The sequence below is a fragment of the Lepidothrix coronata genome, unplaced genomic scaffold, assembly GCF_001604755.1.
Source record: "Lepidothrix coronata isolate B3197 unplaced genomic scaffold, Lepidothrix_coronata-1.0 Scaffold167, whole genome shotgun sequence".
Taxonomy (NCBI): Eukaryota; Metazoa; Chordata; class Aves; order Passeriformes; family Pipridae; genus Lepidothrix; species Lepidothrix coronata.
The window spans coordinates 915340-935570 of NW_016690347.1; the positions used below are offsets into that span (position 1 = coordinate 915340).

A 20231-nucleotide genomic window follows, 5' to 3' on the forward strand; every position below is an offset into this window, starting at 1 on the left:
AGCAAACCTTTTCCCCTGAGTTTTTTCAAAATTATTGAATTGAAAATTTTTGTCAGAAGACAGAACCTAGTGTGTCACTAGTACAGGCAGCTAAAGGTTAAAAACAAGTTGATTGCACTGGAAGGTTCCAACTTGGTCTGAGACATAATGAACTACCATATCAAGAAAAATTTATACTGGAGGAAGACCACTTCCTAACCAATTGCTTGCATCTTTGTTTGAGAACTTGATCGAAGTATCAAAAGCAGTCCCAGTTTGCCAACATCTGTTCCTGTCTGCCACACCACTGCTAGCTGATAACGTGGAGCCACTGATTATGCAACTCAACTTCTTTGAAAGGACAGATTATGAACCTTGTATGTGCACTAAGGTCATGTACTCAAGAAAGCTTGACCACCAGCAATTCAGGCATAAATGTCAAAAGAGATTACCACACCTCTTTTGGAAATCAGCAGACATACAAAAGCCTGGCAAAGACCAACTTTTCATCAAAATTAAAACCACCAGGCCAGAAGCTTCCTATGCTGTTTTGCCAACAGGACCATAGGAGTAAACTGAGTACAATGTTATGAGTACATCACTGTTGTCTGAGGAAAATTAAATAATACAATCTATGGTATTATAAGACATGCTAGAAGACATTCACACAAATGAGAGATTCTTCAAAGAAGAACCTGAAAGTTTATTTGCTGAAGATTAACTCTTCAGAATTTTGCTTTTAAACATTATTTTCAATCTTTTAGTCTGGATGCTTGGTGATTTATTTTTACACAACCGACTCTTTCGGAGTACTTACAGTCATTACAGAAATCTCTATATTTATTTCCCCTTTCAAAATTATTAATTACAAAATATTGGTCAGGTTAGTTAAAACAGTCACCCTTTTTTGGTCACGACTTTTCCTGGCTTCCTTCATAACTTAACAGGAAGAAAAAGCCCAGTAAATAGTTTTGCTAGAGCATCAGTTTGTCAGCTAACTCCATTTTTTGTAGACGTCCTCACTAAGAATACCAAGCAACAAAGGCAATCAATGCTCAAAGCAATTCATGACTTCTAATAATCCATCCATTTAAAGTAAGATTCATTTATTATTGTAAGGTCACATATTTCATAACAAGACTGAATCATAAAGACTGAATAGATAAATAATGGTTACTCCCTCTAATCCAAGGTCATTGGTTTTAAAAGCATGGTCCATAAAATACCTTTAAGATTCCATAGAAGGTGACAAAAAAACCCTAGTTTATACATACTATACAATCACCTTCTAATGGTGTCTGCACCAGCACCATAAAAATATCTGAGATGAAAGTAGGGGGCACAGTGAGAGATGTTTTAGAATCCAGACTGCTATGAGTAATTTATACCTGTGCTTTTGGTCAGTGATATAAACCGTGTACTTAAAAATCTGCATTATTTTAAACACTCTGCAGTAAATTTATCAATGAAACAGTAACATAAAAAAGACGTGAGAGGAGTCAAAACGTTCTTAGGTGTTAATAAGCAGAGATTCATTCTGTTCCCTGACAGGCTGTCCTTATGCTGCCAATAATCCAGAAGATAACTGCAGAAGAAAAAATCCAACTCTGAAACTCATTGAATTGAGGTGGGGGTTCACGTTTTGCTTTGTTTTTCAAGTTTAAAAACAGATGCATGCAACGTCAAGGTTCTAGTGCCTTGGCAGAGCCTCCACAGTGGCCTGTAGGACAAAGAAAAAAGGAGGCCATCACAGGCTCCTGAAGAAGGGGTCTTTAGACATGCAGGTAACTTTACTATTTAAAATGTGCCTTCTTCCACATTCGTTTATTGGCCATGCTCCAAATCTCATGCTCTTTTACAAATCATTTCACTTCTTACCTATTCCTCCCACTTAAGGCTAAATGGCTAATGTATATCCCGTTCCTACAGCAAAAAGGTTTGGGTTTGATTAGTATTTCAGCAGTACCACTGAATAAGTGAGGTGAATTAAAAAATATCTTCACAATCATAGAATGACAAAATAGTTTGGTTTGGAAGGGGCCTTTAAAGGTCATCTAGTCCAAGCCCCCTGCAATGAACAGAGACATTTTCAACTAGATCAAGTTGCTCAGAGCCTGGTCCAGTCTGACTTTGAATGTTTCCAGGGTGAGATATCCACCACCTCTTTGGGCAACCTGTTCCAGCACTTTAACACCTTCATTGTAAAAAACTTCCTTATATCTAATCTAAACCGATCCTCCTTTAGTTTAAAAACATTCCCCCTTGTCCTATCACAACAGGCCCTCCTGAAGTCTGTCCCCATCTTTTAGACCCCCTGGAAGGCTGCAGCGTCACCCCAAAACCTTCTCTTCTACAGGCTGAACAAACCCATCTCTCTCAGCCTGTCTTGATAGGAGAGGTGCTCCATCCCTCTAATCATCTTGGTGGCCCTCTTTTGGGCCCACTCCAACAGCTCCATGTCTTTCCTGTGCTGAAAACCCCAGAGCTGGATGCGGTACTCCAGGTGGGGGCCTCACAACAGCAATATTAAGGATTTATCTAAAGGATTTACCCACAGGTCCTGAAGGCTTAATTCTTCTCTGTCACAAAAATAGTATGCTACTAAACTGGAAGCAATTATGATACAAACTACTTTAGGGTCCCTGAAGAGAAGCAGAATGGCTGAGAACCATGTTGGAGCCAACCAACCTTCCTCAGAGATCAAGTCATCACTAGCCATCCATGAATTACTTGAGTCTACAGATTAGGAAGCATTCTTCTTACCTCCCCTTTCCCTGTAGAGGATGCACAGGTGCATGCTCTGATACTTAATAAGTATCAGAGATACAAAAGTCTATATTTGTTCTATTTTATAAATGAACATTTTAAATAGTCATTATTATAGCCAAAAAAAAATAATCAATCACTACTACTTAACACTTATTGGAAGATCTTTTTCATTCACTTAATATTCCTTTCTTTTTATAAACTTCTATCCAAATTAATTTACTAAAGTCCCCATGAAAAACTCCAACTTCTAAGAAGTTCAGTAGGAACACAAGAGATGAAGGTGTCATGACATTAATAGGAATCTCATTATCAAGCCCAGTAGTCAAACCCAGAGCACTGATTAGTAGACAGCAAAGGGAAAAAAATATGCTCTCTTTAATATACTGCAAATCTCAAACAGTATTGAAAGATTTTGAAAGTCTCAGAAATTTTTCATTTGGAGCTTATTCCTTCTAAGGAGCTGAATGAAAGTGATGTCTTTTACCAATGACATTTAGCAGCATAAAGGGAATAATGACATCATTTTCACACCTGACATTAAATGTGTTTAAGTAGATGAAACTGCTTGCTTTCCACTCAGTTATCAAACATGCACAAGATACTGCAAAATAAAGACCACACTGCCCTCTTACTCTCAAAAATGCTTTCCAGATCAGAAATACAAACCCTGTGGGATGAGGTTGGGATGTTGACACAGTTGAGAATTTTTTGACCCCAGGAGGAACTACGGAATTTCTTGCCAGAAATTAGGTGGCTATTGTAAGACTGGGTTCAAAAGCAGAATAATGACACCAAAGTAAGAAAAATACACTAACCATTCTTACAAGAAACAGACTAAAACAAAAAATAAATAAAAATTGTGGGGAGCCACAGAATGCTCCACGTGATGATATTTCATGAACTGTATTCCCAACAAACATGCCATGTCCTTATATATTTCTTTAACTGTTCACTGCTGGCTACTGTTGTAGATCCAGATGTCTGTTTTCATGCTCTCATGAGACATCCTCCCCAACAGTTCCAACTCAGGACAAAATTAGAACTACTGTTCAACTACTCTAATTTAGCTATAGCATAAGTAGGACTGATCGCCACAACAGTTGTACCCTGGACACCTGTTAAAGTTAATAAAAGCTGCAGAGGAAGGCAAAGTTTAGCCAAAAGTGATTGTTTTCCCCATTAACTATTCTTAAATGTACTACTTCCTTTGAAGAACAAGCAATTACAGTTAAGATTTATTGATTTCATAATTCCACTTAGAGAACTAAATTTAAAATAAACGAACCCCAAGAAAGTTCAGTATTCTATGAAGCGGATGTTTAAATAATCTGACTACCTGATATCTCTATGCACTATTCATAGTGAAAGGATTTGTTAAACTCAAAACGTGAGGTACCATCTTCTGAAAGTAATTCTGAGTCAAACAAGAAGCTGAGATGGTTAGTTCTGGAGAGTGACACTAAAACTGCTGTGAAAAATAGAAAAAAAAGAAAGAAGAAAACTTGCTACAGGTGCATCAGTCTGAAAGAAGAGCTACTGATGTACCTTGATGTATGAGGGCTTGGCTTACCATGGAACTTCAAATCCCATAGACTGTTTCTTTCCAGATACTGTCATTTTGGTAATTTTTGGCACAATTTCAGATTCCATTCTGGCTGATTCGGAATCCTTCGTTTTCCCTAGTAACAGACAAAAAGTATGTTTGAACTTAAGGTTGCGACTAACAGGTGTTTATAAAGTTTAACAAGTCACATTACTTCTCTCCAAACCAAAGATAGTAGTCTTTTATGATCAACTCTCACATTTCAGTGTCTTACTTACATATATTAAATAATTATTCAAAATTATCTACAGTTATATCCATTGTGAAAATCTCATCTCCATCTCCAACCATTCACATGACACACCATTCAAGAGCTTTACTCACAGCAGTTCTGCAGGGTGCCAGAAGCATTTCATGCAATATGAGGATGAAAAAATACTTTGCAGCTGCTCACTAGATGATTAGGTTAATTCTTATTTATAGTTCTTCTTTTGCCTTAACATTGTTAAGCCTCAAGGCTATTGTAAAACAGAAAATATGTCTATCTCAGCTATGTGTGGGCTACAAGGCCTTCCCTGAAACCTAGAAACTGACTTGTCTTGTACTGAATTACACTGAAGAAAAGAAGCAATACTCCAAAGCTAGCTAATTTAAAAGTTATTTAGAAATAATTACAAGATTTGCGTAACTTAATTACTTTAAAGGTATTAACTTTTACCATAACGTAAATGAAAACACAATTACAGTAAGGTTCATTCTTAATTTTGTGAAACTACAGTTTCACAACTAATAGCACTACAGTGCTATTAGTTTCTTATCAAGCTGTAAAAAAAAAAATATTTACTCTGCAGAGGAGTTGTTTATGTAAAAAAAGTAAACTAGGTCCTTTCTTTCCACAATTCCCTCTTTAATGTTTAGGATCCCTTCTTCCTTCAAGAAAAAGACTTTCAGCTTTACAGTGTGAGTGACAGCAGCTGCACCTTGTCTGAAGAATGTTACATACATGAGAAAGCAAAACAATAACCTGAATTCAGAAGCACATTTTAAACAAGCTTCAACTACAGATGTATCTGAAAACTAGAAAAATGACACTACTCTTCCAGTAGTAGACCAGTTCAGATACTCAAGAGCCAAGTGAATATCAAGTTACTCTTGATACTATATTTTAGATATACTATGTTAGGATGAACTGTTTAGAGTCATTTGGTTCTACTCATTTAGGTTAACTCTTTACTGCATTCTTATGTATGACAGCTACACCTTTAAACCACAAAATCATACAAGTTTGCAGGTTACATAAAAAGTTGCAGTCAAAGCTGCTGAAGAATCCCACAGGATTCTGTAAGGAAACAGAATCCCACAGACATCTACAACAGCAAACAAAAAAAGATCTTGTGCGACTTTTTCAAAACAATCACACTACAGATGGAGGAGACATTTTTATTTATCTGATGACTTGGTCTTCATCTCCCTCATTTCTCTTATCTGCTGATATTTATATGCCACCTGCAGATCTCTGAAAGAAGTAATCTATGCGTTTTATTAACAGGTCCATACAAATTACACCGTAAATAAGGAACAAAAGTAAGAGAAATAAAGGCAACAGCACAAAGCATGACTTATAAGAATCACAAATTATGTAACTGACAAACATATATTAATATTCAGAATATCAAATTTTCACTGGACAGGGACTACTAGTTAAATAAGCACAAAGATTTTGTTTCATCTTCAAGCTGCTAAATAGATTTTTTTAATAAGTAGTTAAACACTTCAATCACAGTAAAAATTACATTACTCTTGTTGCCAACTTGGTATGGTTTTTTCCTCTTCAATTCTAACAATTTTCAAGCAAATCACTTTAAGCTAACAGGTAAACATGAAAGCTTTACTTCTCATTTGAAAGCTGAATTACAGTTATTTCTCAAAAAATACCATCTTTGAGATCTGGCTGCAAGGAACTAATAATTACAAAAAACACAACTAAATTGAAATGAGATCAGTTGAAAGAAACCAAAATAACAATTCATATTATATTATGTCAAAATAACCTGTAATCTGTTGACCCAAAAATCAAAAGTTTTACAAAATACATCTTCTCTAATCAATTTCAAAATTAGGCTTCACTCTGTACAATTAATGTTGGACTGTTTATTACTGACCCAAAGTTAAACTGTACACGGAGACAAAATACATTCCACTAATGGAGTATTTGACACAGAAAATAAACTTAAAACTAGAATTTAGTTGAAAGAAGATACAAAACTAAAGTTACAAAGAGTAAGACAAAGTAAAATAGTTGTCCATTGACACTGACAGTATGGGTGGGTGTTTTATTCAGTTTTATAAGTAACGATAACAATGATAATTAATCAATTAATTAAATACTAAAGCACAGGTGGAATGAGGAAGCAGACTGGGATCATATAAAGATAAACCAAACCATAATAAGATAATCCTATAATGGACATTCAAACAGATGCAAAGACAAGGCAAGAATTATTAGCAACACTACTGATAGGAGCGTCAAATACAATTTTCTGATTTCAATGTTTTTATAACCAAGTACAGAAAAATCAAGCTGCACATTTGAGATAAAGACCAAGTCTGTATTTTATGCACTACAGGCGCCATTAAAGATTAATAATTATGGGCTTCATTACAAAGGACAGGAGGTTGAGAAAGGAATATACTTTACTATCTAATCTATAGGGAACCGGAGAAAACTGTATGATAAATTCTTATCTGCTTTAGCAGGCAAAGCAAAAGCTATTTGGCATTTAAAAAATTGCATGCAAATCCTTAAGTTGCACCTTGGAACTAAAAGGAAGTCAATGCACAAAGCTGATATAATTCTTAAAACACTTCTTAATCAACAAGCAGGGTATCCTATGGCAAGTGAAGTGCACTACAAGCCCAGAAAAAGTGTAGAAGCAGTAATCCCAATCTGATTAGGACAAAAGCAACTCTGAGGAAAATTAACCTTTGAAGGGAAAGGAAAACATGGGTTAAATTTTTGCCAAGAAGGGCTTCATAAAGTTCTTCATGCCTACTGCCATTTGGACATTCTCAAACACATACCTAAGTAATTCAATGGCAATATATTACCTAAATCAAGAGTACACATAAAATTAAAACGAAGACAGATACATCTTTGTAAACTCCAAAAGAAGTCCCAGTGCCTCCTTGGTACATTTCACTACTCTAGTATTGCAAAAAGTAAATATATGTGTGGACCCTACAAGTAAATGCATGGTGTCAAATTGCAGAGCAAGAGATTTAACTGAAGAGGATATGTCATAAAAATCCTGGCAATTCACTAACTTAACATTATGAAAATTTTAAAAGTTTCCTTCCATGAAAACACATAGGATATATTTATAAATTATAGAAATGTAAAAACTTAAAGGCTTGTCAGCATGATAGTTCTCACAATCCAGAATGTTTAAAACCCCAAACTTCTAGTCTATTTTAAGCAAAGCAGCTTTCAGACAGACAGACTGCACTGACATCAGAGTACCTAGACTAAATCGTACTGCAGCCACAAGTCAAACACTATTACAAAACAAAATATGCACTGATGAACCTTGTTGCAGTGTTAAATTAGGATAAGCCTAACATCAAATAGAACAGACAGACCTGCAGTGCCATTACTCCAAAACAACTGGAGTGCAGCACCCTGACAAAGCTCTCTTCTATTATTCTTTGTTTTTACCTCTCCTATGACTGCCAGTTGGTCTTCTGACTTAACAGCCTTTTGACTTAGTCAAAAAGTATTACTAATGACACTTGCTGTAACTTCAAAATTATTAAAAGTACAACCTCAAAATCTGATGGCACAATAAAGTATCTGCAGGCTGATAAAAGGATACAGATACACAGATATGGAGGAAGGAAGTAAAACATAGGGACAGTCTTTAAAAATTAAGAGTCTCCCTGGATGTTCAAGCTAGAAGAGAAAAGTATCTAGATACACTCAGCCACCTTCCTTTACTGTAAGCAACTCCCTTTGGATTTCTTTGGTAAAGTCAGTTGTAAGGAGTACCTGTAAAAGATCTATACAAACAAATCAAAAGATTGCTATGGCTACTTTATCAAATATAACTGGCTTGATACATTCTTTTTTCAGTTTTTTTCATATATATACTTAACATTGGAAGTAATCTGAAGATAAAAACTGATCTTTTCTCTAATTCTGTTGGAGGTATGGAAGGTTTCAGTAAATGAAAGTGTTGACTGATGGTCTAGTCTGTTCCCAGGTAGTTTAAAGATGAATAAAAACAGAAGTCTGTTAAACAGCCACTATCTCAAGAAAGACATGTTGATACCAGATGAAACAGGGATATTAGCATACTTGGAGAAATGCATGCAAACACTGGGTATTTAAATCCACACTAGCTTTGTTCAGATGACCATACCTTTCCACAACAGAACGAAAATGCCATAGTTTTCAATTCCCATACACAGAGGCTTCTGCTCCCAACTTGTCTTCCCCTCATCGAACTGTAAATTGGCACTGAAACTTGAAATTCAACTACACCACTGCACAGAGAAGCCTGTTTCTGCTAAGATGAACCAGAATTTTTCATGTGCCTGAATTGAGCTTGAAAAGCAAGGACAAATGTCAACAAGTCAGGCATGTCTCCAGTCCATGCTTTTTCAGATGGCAATCCCATTTAAATAAATTCATGCCTACTCATAAAACAACTACTAGGGGTGTATCAGCAGTGGCAAAGGATCAAACCTTCAAGGGAATTATGTTCGTATTAGCTGTGACCAGATGTCAGTTAGTTTCTCTTTAAAGCTTTAAGTAATTTATCAGCTTTTGACATTTTTACTTGATTTATATTGTTCTTCTGTTTTCAAAAGTGGCATGCACACCTAAAGCCATATTTTGAATGGGGCTGAGGATCCTAGATTCTATTGACTCTTAATAAACAGAATTACACTTACTTAAGCAGATTTTCCTAATGCTGCCTAAACCAGCACTGCCATGAAAAAAAATATACATATAATACCATGCTTTCTAATCTAGAAGATATGGTTTGCATCCCTTCCTCTGCTACAGACTTTCTATATAACCACAAGCAAGCCACTTAACACCTCTGTCTACTGATTATACAGGAACAGCCACCAACTGTATAAAAGAAAACAGACAGTGCACTTGTTTTGTACTGGTTTTGTGCACCATGTCATGAGCTTGTTCCAAGTATGTTTAATGACTCACTGTTTAAAAAAAAAATATTTTTTGCATGCAGTACTGGCAGTCCAACTATTGACTGGAACAACAGAAGACATAGTTTCTGTCTGAAAAGCAGAGTTAATAGCTGAGGCTCCTCTCAAGATCATACTCCCCTTCCTATATGCTGCACTATTATTTTAAACTAATTTTAAGGCCCTACAATTGTGAAAATATTTCAAATATGGACTCACATGAGTGAGTCAACCAGATGTAGGTGCCTGCCTGACAACACAAAATTTCACACTCAGAAGTAGGTATCACCTGTTTGCCCACATACATCTGGGTTTATATTAACATCTAACACATCCATCATGTAACAAGCCACCTGAAAAATTTCAAATTGTTTACATTCTTCTATTTAGGTCATAAAATTCATCAGTTTCTAGCCTTTCATTAAAACTTTTAATTTGCCTTAAAAACAGTAAAATTTATTTTTTTCTCTTTAAATTACACAGCACACTGGAAAAAATAACATGAGAAAATATTGAAATTTGTCCCATTAGAGAGATACACTACTGAAAAGAATATATTTTGGTTTTATAATTCAACTAAATTTTTTGACACTCCTGAATTCCACAAAATATACAAAATATAGTGGCAACTTGCAGTTTAGTTAAGTTTGCACTGGGATGCAGCACACTGGATCATCAGTGGCAGTGGTACTGGGTATTAGTATTATCATCACATCACAGTGCCAAGAATATTAGAAGTCCAGCTTCTCAACTACGCACTACCAGTACATAAGAGACTAGGGAACTTAGAACATCCCAGATTTCCTAAGTTTACAGTTTGCTAACCTTTAAAACATTCTGCTTGCACATAACTTGCCATGCATCATCCCTGTAGCCCATCAATTAACTTTCTTTGGATGTAACAGCAGAGACAAAGCCTGCTGCATGTGTTAGAACTTCAACACAGAATTCCTTCCATATGCAAACTTCAGTATTTAAAGTATACTGGTTCAAAATATCCATTTTTAGGAAAATGTATGACATTATACTACTACGAACCATGATATACAAATGGATGCTACTGAATATCCACAGCACTTATGAAAATAATGCAACAGTCCAAAATAACAGAAAAGGCAACTTGTTAAGTCACCCCTTAGTGATGAGCCACGGCCATTATAAAGATACTACTGAAAACAATTCTCCAAACAAGAACACTGAACTTTTTCTTTTTAAAAGAAAGGTTATTTCCTAATAGAAACCACAGTCAGGGGCTTTCCAGGTAACTTTGTCTTGTTGTTATAACTATTACCTTCTCTGCAAAGTTTCAGATGGTGAATATGACTTTTTTTTTTCCCATGAAATTGGGAGTAGGCATTTGCACTGAAAAATGCTGAAAATAAAAATGTCTACTTGCACCTAACTAAAAGAATTTTTTGTTTTGTTCCTAAGGTTTGATACAGCAGGAGGGAAGAAGGACAAAACAGGATCTTGAGTGGTGATATTCCTGAGTATCTCCATCATGGGCCACTTTCCTGTGACCCACAAAACACCAACAGCACAACTTGCTCCCCCAAGACTGAAGTTCCAGAAACAGTTTGCTTCACTACATGCAGCTGCAACAACTGGATGTGCAGCAGGCACAGTCAGAAGGGTCTGGCAGCCTCGCCTGTTAGACCCAGCTGGCACTTCTCACTTCTCTGGCTTTACTTTCAATGCTTGCAACTTTCAGCAAGTTGAAATCTCTAGTCCAAAAAATAATTTGTTCAAGTGAGGTTCCTGCCTGGGGCCTTATTTTCCTGCCAGACAGGGGGAACAGGGAAATTGGAAGATAAAAGATAGCAAATTTTCAAAAATGCCATCTAAAGAAAGTTATTTGCATAAATGAAATCCTTCAAGTGATCTTTTCACATTCTGAAAACCCACTCAATTTGGCCTTAAAAAAGTTTGCACACACTCTTACAGCTGAAGTTTTAAAATCTAAATCCCAGAAATACTTCATCAACCTTCAATATGTAGCTACTGTGACTAATTTTGTCCAGGCTGGACACAATTGCATCACCTGAGTGAAAATTCTGCCACTCCTGTCGTCTCCATAGTTTCCTTCCACATAAACAAACTGGCATAAATTTGCCTTGGATAAATCACAAAAATAAACAAAACTGGGGGGCAAGAGAAGAAAAACAACCATATGGTGAGCATTTGCAATCAGCAAGACATGCAGACTATCAAGGACACACAAGGATTTCAAGAATGAAAATCAATAAAGCAGAGAAGTTGCAATGAGATCTACAATGACAATAAAAAAAAAAAAAGACAATATTAGCGAACAACCTAACGTGGGAAAAAACCGCATGTAAAGACAGGGAGAAAGTAAGAGGCCACATACTCAGTGAAAAGTTACATGCAGAGCTAAACATGAACAAAGGAAACAAAAGAAGATCAGAACTGAAAGCGAATGCAAATTACGACTGGAAAAGAGCAAACATGGAAAATAATAATGGCTAATGATTGGAAAACAGGTAGGAAACTGGGAATGGCTGGATAAGGAGTTTAAAATTACAAACTAGAGAAAATGGAACTGCAATAAATTTGGAATGACATGGTGAAATATTGTGTTTAAGACAAACAGGAATTCAATAAAAAAAAACTTGAACATGACTTAATAAGTTAGAGGGTAAGAAGGACACATATACTGACATTAGATCAGGCTGAAGTGGATGGGGTGGAATGTGTTATAACAAGGCAACACATTTTCTTCCTGCCTGAAACATTTCTGGAGCCTCACCATGTCTTTTGCCATCAATACTTTGTCCCCACCTGAAGACGAATGATACAGAATACAGCACTCAGTTACTGTTGTGTGCTTTTGGTCTTCTTACCTGAAACAAACACCTTCCTATGGACATTTTCTGGCCATCAGGACTTATTCAAATTATGCACAGTCAAACCTGCAAGTAGCACAAAATTAATTTCACCTGTCAAAAGCTACTTTTTCTCTGTGACTCCTTACTGCAATCATTCTACTGAATGGTGTGCCTTTAATTTAGAATATCTAGTGCTGCCACAGAAACCCAGTGTTTCATAGAACGGTGTATATATACATATAATATAAATTTTTATATAAAAAGATTTTGCTGATCTCTATTGCAACTGTGAGCCTTCAGTGTTTTCACAACTTAAACTCGCATCTCTCAATATCTGGATGCTTAATAGGGCATGTATGTTTTTATGAAATTATGTTTAAGCAACACACGACAACAAAGGGATGCATAGACCAGTTCTGTATGCAGACCATTGGTAGGGTCTTTCCAGAAACATAGATAATTGGTCTGGTTTACATTCACAGTTAATCTACTAGAGGAAAAAAAGGCACTGTCACTATAGTAAAACTCTCAAGATTTCCAGTTTCACTAAACCACCACCTCCCCATGTAAAAGATCGGAGACCTGCTGTACAGAAAGACAGACTGGAGGGGTGGTGACTGTTTTCTTCTAGAGATTACCCAAACATCAGCTGTCTCCTTTCGATGTTTCTAATACGTAAATGCTTAAAGGCCCAATAGGAATTCACAACAATCAAAACAGTGACTTTCTCATCCATCAAGTTTTTCAAAACAATGTCCCTGTGGTATTTCTCACGCTACTGTTCATAGTTAAATGGACTAAAATCCAGTCCTTCACACAATTTTAAGTCAGCACAACTCATCCTGTAACTACTGAAACCCTATTGTGGGAGGTGTATTGCTTCGCACTCTAGCAATGCCAACAATACCCCTTCTAAATCCATAACTGAAGGTAAAACCTCCTGTAAAATTTTATTACACTTTTGCAGTTGTTCTGTTACAGCACCTTTACTCTCCCTCACATACACAACCATAAGTCGTTGGTTGTGTTTCCTAACTCAACGATTTTTTCTTAAATGACTGTGAATTTTCTTTCACTGAGATTTAGAAAAAGCTCGGTCTGATATTTCTGAAGTGCAACTTCCTACCATAAATGGTCACATAAAAAGCAGAGTCAGCACAATGGAGAAGATAACCCTAAAAAGATATCCCCTTTACCCAGTCATTTAATTGACCAGAATACAGAGTCCATGCAAATTACCAGAATTTCTGTTAAAAACTTGGCCCAAAATGAGTATGTAAAACTGAAAGTACAATATGTACATTCTATTACAATTATATCGAATTTCCAAAAATAACAGACAGCAATTTCAGGTCGAATTCTTAACTAAAGCTCTAATGCCAGAGGATGGTGCTATTTGCCTGCACATCATCCAAGCAATTCAGAAACAACATCATGCCTTTTACACGTTGTTGCAATTACATTCCCATTGACTGTATTGAGGAGCGCAAGGCATTTTACAAAAGAAAGCTTTCCTGATCTACGACTTCTATTTATGCACCAAAATCACTTCAGTATGAAACAGAAGTTTAAATATAAGAACTGTGAATATGAAAAACATATCAAACTGACAGTATTTAAATAGTAAAATCATCTTGCATTTGTTCAGCTTTTCCATAACCATTCTGCAAATTTTCTCCAGAAACTTAACAAGGTGGCCGTTTAAAGGTGCAGAAGAAAAAAATGTATTTATTAATCACATATGATTAAGAATGTTGAAGCCACAAATATTTTTAGCACTTTTAAGTCCCAGAAAAGTGTATTTTACAAAATTTTAGTGTAGTGAGAACTTCTAGGTAAGACTAGCTAAAACTTTATTTAATTCAAATTTAGGTTCTCTGAAATCTCAACTCTCCCACTCTGCTGGTGACATTACAATCATACTAGTTTCTGATTAGGCCAGAGAGCTGACATATCTGTGGGAGAATTAATCAATTTTTGTCTTAAAATTCAGTCAAATTTGAAAGTCTTCACTTGTCCATGCATCCACTTTTTTTGGTTCTCTCCAAAGCTAGCCCTGTATAAGAAAAATAGATCCACTCAATGCCCTTCCATGGTTTCAGGGGCATTTCAGTGAAAATTGCAATGTCACAGCATAAGCCACATTTCAGAGTGGAAGATTTGTGGCTTCAGAGCACCAAAAACCTAATCATATATCAGCTGTTGAAAAAAGCAGCTCAGGGGCTTATGTAAGATGTGATTTTAAAGAATCAAATGTGTTCATCAGATTGAGTATGGTTTAAAAGAAAGAAAGAAAAAAAAAGAAGGTCCAGCAGTACAGCAATTACTGATAATACTAGATATACACAAACACCCCTCACTTACTGTAAATTGAATTCATGAGTACAAGTACTCACTAACTGAATTGACTTTTGCATTTCTGCTTGCAAGGATATGGTAATTAAATAGCAAATCCTTGGAAATGTCCCCTTTTATTTTGTGGGGGTTTTCCCTTAAGAAGACAAAAAAATAGACATACTCTACCTACATATTTTTACAAAAAGTCATCCAAATATTCCCATTTTGAAACCTTTACCTATAATGAAAATGAAAGGAAATTACAGTATTTATTATAATTTCATTAAAGGTAAAGACAGAAGGAATGGTGGTATGGGACTGCCAACAGAAATGGAACCAGAAAAATGGAAACACATGATGTGGAACAGTTCAAGGGGTTTTACTTTGGTTGCTATAAAACTGACTTCTTGATCATCCTTGCCATGCTCACCATCTCCTACTCAACAGAGATGGAGACATCTTACCAAGTTAGGGCACTTCTCTGGGATCTAGTAAAACTAAGTACTAAAACAAAATCCTCACTATAACTGACAGAAACTGGATGATATGTATATGATTCACACCACAGTAAATGTTCAGACTTTTGACATTTTTTGAGAGCTTTTTTTTTCTTTGCACTTAGACAAGCCACAACCTTCCAATTAAAAAGCACTTCACTATAGACTACTAATCAGCTTTAGGTGTGAGCCTCAGCTCAAAACCAACCATCTTTGTGTTCACTATTTGCTTATATAGAGAACTCAAAGATCTAGCTTGCATTTGTGCTAGAAACACTTCAATGCCAGTTAAATTCTACAGTCCATAGCCATAGCAGAGATTGGAACTCAAAAAGCATCATTTCAGGACACTGCACTGCTTTCATTAAGGCAGAAAACGGCTACTGAAGAAAAAGATACTAAGGTACAAAGATGAATAAAGTTATAGAACTTTTTCTTCTGAAACATAAATAAGACTCTAAATATTCATAGTATAAAAGCAACATACCAAAGAGTATTACAACTCTCCATACTGAAAACTACAATTACATAAAAGAACACAAACAAAAAAACCCACTGCTGACAAAAAACCACTCTAATACAGTGGAAACAAGCGGGCAATTTCAAATCTCAAAATAAAAATCATTAAAAGATATTATTATTTTGACCAAATAAATTAGACACAGTCATTTCCCAAACCGTCACAGAACAATGTTTAGTGTTTGTGTTTCTTGATCTTGAGCAATTTTAATAAACTGAGGAAACTGACAAGGAAAAAGATCATTACCCAGAATGGAAATGATGCTGGAAGGCAGGCTCCAATGAGAATGAAACCAGGAAGACACAAGACTAACATTCTAACAAGCTTGCCTGCTCTGCAGAAAAAATTGTGTTTTATGCAAGCCAGCGCAACACCTTTTACTCTGGAAGGAAAAAAAAAAAAAACAACAAAAAAAACCAACTTCAAAAGGAACAAGAATAAGAAGTGAAACAGGAATTACCACGTTACATTTAATAGATGTTCTCACTTTTTAAGGCAATCAATCAGAACGGGGTCTGCCCATGTGCCCCCAAGACAACGGGAATTTTCTTCAGAGCAAGTATTTGTAGCTGTGCCCATAAAGACGTTATGTAAGATAAGCAGATAACTACTGTAAATAAAATTTGTAAAGAAAACAGCTCACATGAACTAATAATACAGCTGAATGATGGAAAAAGTACCTCTGACAAGTGACGAGTCCCAGTACAGAAGAACTCCCAGACCTAGGAGATGATAAGCCCCTAATAACCAGAGCTGTAATCAAAGATGGAGGATAGAGTAGGAGAGATGGTATTTACAGTTTTACAACACAGAATAGCTCAAAGGTACTGTTAATTTGAAAATCCTACCTCTTTTGGTATTCCAACTAGACTCTTAATAACCAAAACTTAAGCAGATACTGAAAATGTATAACCTTGTAAAAAGTTAAATGATACATAACTGAGTTTATTTTAAAAAAACTGTGAACCTTTAACAGTTAAATACATGCATTTAAGAGCCACCTGAACAATTACTCTGAAGAGAAAAATGATAAAGGTTTGGATTCTTACCAATCAGAAAGAATAAATGCTAAAAGGACAAACTGGAAACAAAAGGCATTAAAAATACATTGTTCTTTGTACATGTAAATTAAGTTGAGTTAAACATTTCACACAATCTGTTCAAAGGAAATATGCTGAGTGAACATACACCTTTTATAGTACTTGTTCTACTAGGACTGAATGTAAAATAATGAAGCAAAACATAGACAATTAACAAAACCAAGCAAAATAATTAACAAGGTGCTGTTTTTCCTTCGTGTTTTTTCCTCCAAATTTGAGACTAATACTGATAAACCCGCTCTTCCCCTCCTTAACTGTTCCAAGATTTCAGATTAAGGGGTGATGTTTTACGCTATTAGTTCAATTTTGCGTTATTTCTCAACAACAAAATATGAAGTTGGTATAAAAAAAATAAGTAACTGCAGGATCACAGTTCTCCAATAGAAATTTCAGAAATGCTAATTAAAGTTTTAATACTTTTTCTTATATCAGTCTAAGATAGTTTTAAAAAAATTAGATTCATAAATTATTTCTATGTAGATGGGACAGTTAAAGTACTCTGGAGGCATTCAATTTTAAAAATATAACACCAGGAGAAAACACTTAAGATTTCCTCCTTTTAGCTGAATTTTGTTTTCAGTGTTCTTACAGCATGAAACCAAAGGTTGTAGGTGCACCATCAAGTGTTTCTACAATACGCTCAAAACCTATAATTCAATACTAAAAATTACACTTTACAATGTCCTATTATTTAGCAAGGTGCTCTCCCTATTTTTTATAATAGATACCACTTAAAATCAGAACATATTCCCATCATCATCCAGTCTTCCTCCCCTTCTTAATGCTATTTTCCACTCATGGGAGAACATTAGAAGAGAAACAAAGGGAAATGAGGCTTCAAGTTCAGTCACGTTCTTATCTACTAGTTTTTGGTACTATGTCCTTAACAACGGGGTACATGAAGATGTGTTATCCACATGCGACTGCTCTCTGTGGGAAGAGAACTTGACTGGTCATAATTATTCTAGTGAACCAGCATTTTATTCTACCTTACTACTGGCATTTGAAGCTCAGTTTTTCTGATATAATTAGCTACATCACCACTATCAGCTCTTGCTGGCAGACTTTCCAGATATTCCTGTGCTGTAAAGGGTCTTTTTCTGCATGCACCTCCCAAACTCGAGCAACTCCTGCCATTTGGAAAGAAAGACTGCAACCTCAGTTTTGTTCTCAGTGCTACACAGATGAAAGTTCAATAAATCACACACAAACCTACTCAAAAGCAGCTATCTTTAGCAAAAGACAAGCAATAACTAAATACATCTATAGGAGAGGATGACCATATTCTCAAAGCACAGATTGAGACAGAAACTGGTAGATCGAGCCATTTGAAACTACTAAGGCATACTTTACTGTCACATAATTTTATTCTAGTTCATTCCTGTGAAATTTTCTGGTTTTCTTCACTGTAATAGCAACAGGTTTCCTTCAACATCTACTTTTAGTGCTTCCTTTAATTCTAATGGAAGGCCCATTTCCTAAATAAACAGAATTAGTTTGCAACTCTGTCATCTTGTCCTGTTCACAAACACAGTACATTTGAGGAAAGGCAAAAATTAAGAGGAAGTAACAGGTAGTAAAAACGCAAAGATATAGAAAAGCTTTAGCATTCTTTCTTATTTAAATACCCTAGTGGCAATACATTTAGAGACAAAGAATATTTGAACATTAGGTGAGAAACTGCTAAAGATCTCTGAATCTAACTTGCAAAACAAACTCCAGCTGCATCAATGCAATACGCTGATCAAACCTACTTTAGGTTATCTGCAGTCCAGAACTGCCACAGTATTAAAAACAAAGTACTAGCAGGAAAAAAAAAAAAAAAACACCAAAAAAACCCACCTGAAAACAAGTTCACGCAACTATTACTACAATTTTAGAGACAAATTTTAAGCTCCCTGAAAAGCCACAAAGACAGTTTTCCAGGACCACCACTGTGCATCACACCTTTTGTGTGAACACTTAGTTACAATAGATTATATACCAGAAAGACATAATTCCCTAAGGAACACATTATGGATGCTACCACCAACAATGGATATTACCAGGGATTTAGTGAATCTACCACTAATTTGATGATTAAGCTGACAGTAGGGCTTTCCGTAGCTAATTGATACAAAATCCTAGAATTAAGCTCTAACTGTATTTACCAGGGAAAAGTGCAAGGAAAAGTGCAGACACTGGCCAAGCTGAAGTAAGCAAGGTATAAGTAAGCCACTTGACATACACAGCAGCACACATTTGAGAAGCACAAAATACATTTTAAAAAATTATTTGTTCTGCACTAAAAAATCAGGAAAAGTTTATAAAAATGGCACCATCCTTCAGCACAAGAAATGTATTCACATAAATAGTTCAGTTTTCCCTTTTGAATTGCAGCATGTTTTACAATATCTGCATTATTTATCTACACTTGAAATATTTATATATATTATCATTCTGAAAACTTATTTATTCCACATTTTCCTATTAATTCATCTGGCGACAGCCAAATTTATCTAATTCAAGTGTTATCAAAGATGAACTTGTTTAATTAAGTCTAGAAAAAATGGAGACCGAACATTACCATAATCTGAATAAAGGAGACCTCTATTTTGGAAAATAACAACCTATATATAGATGTGATGTGAAACATAAGACTGGAGGCTCTATTCTTCATTGCCAAAATAATTCAAAGACACAAACTGATTTATAAGAAGCTGCACATCTGAGTTTAGAAACAAAACTGAATACGATAAAATATAACCTATAGTTTTAAATAAGCTTTGCACAATTTATCAGATGCAGAATGCCAGACCAATTTCATTTGCCAGTCTGAAGCAGTGCATTTCACCCTGTCATGACTTCAGAAGGGAACTTGCATGGACTCGAGTTCATTGCTTAATGTTTTTCTCTACACTTCACATTTACAGTAACGCCCTTCGGCACACAGATTGCATCCACAACCCTGTAACAGTTTGTTTCCATACGTTATCAGAAAAATAGCTTTGAGTAGCACTTTACCTCCTTTTTCAACTTAAGCATAGCACTTGGTGTATACACAGTTACACCATCTTGCCTAGTGGACAAGCAAAGTTAGTCATTTTCCTGTTTATGTGGGTCAGCGATGGGAAGAGGAAAACATGAAAAATAGGAAAATGTGATTCTAAAACCACAAAAAGTGCTAACAAGGGCTTGAACAAGGAGTAACCAAAATAACATCAACTCATATTTTGGAATTAATTAGATATAAAATTTCCACTTAGGGTAAGCTTTTATATGCAGTAAAAATATGGAAAAAGAACTGAAGCAACAACCAGCCAAAGCTCTTCCATGTCTCTGCCAATAGGGCATTACAACTTCTGCAGACACAGGTATTTCCCATAACTACGTTACCTAGTTTTCCAAGCTTCTGGCATTTTAAGCATGAATTTCTACTTTCTTATA

At 35.6% G+C, this 20231-nt stretch overlaps 1 protein-coding gene across 1 annotated transcript in view; it reads right to left on the reverse strand.

The window, feature by feature from the left end:
- Positions 1-20231, reverse strand: part of HBS1L (HBS1 like translational GTPase) — a 60463-nt gene that overhangs the window by 21332 nt on the left and 18900 nt on the right. The window contains exon 5 of the mRNA XM_017829700.1: positions 4319-4427. Coding sequence (XP_017685189.1) covers positions 4319-4427 — 109 coding nt within the window. The remainder of the gene's footprint in view (positions 1-4318; positions 4428-20231) is intronic.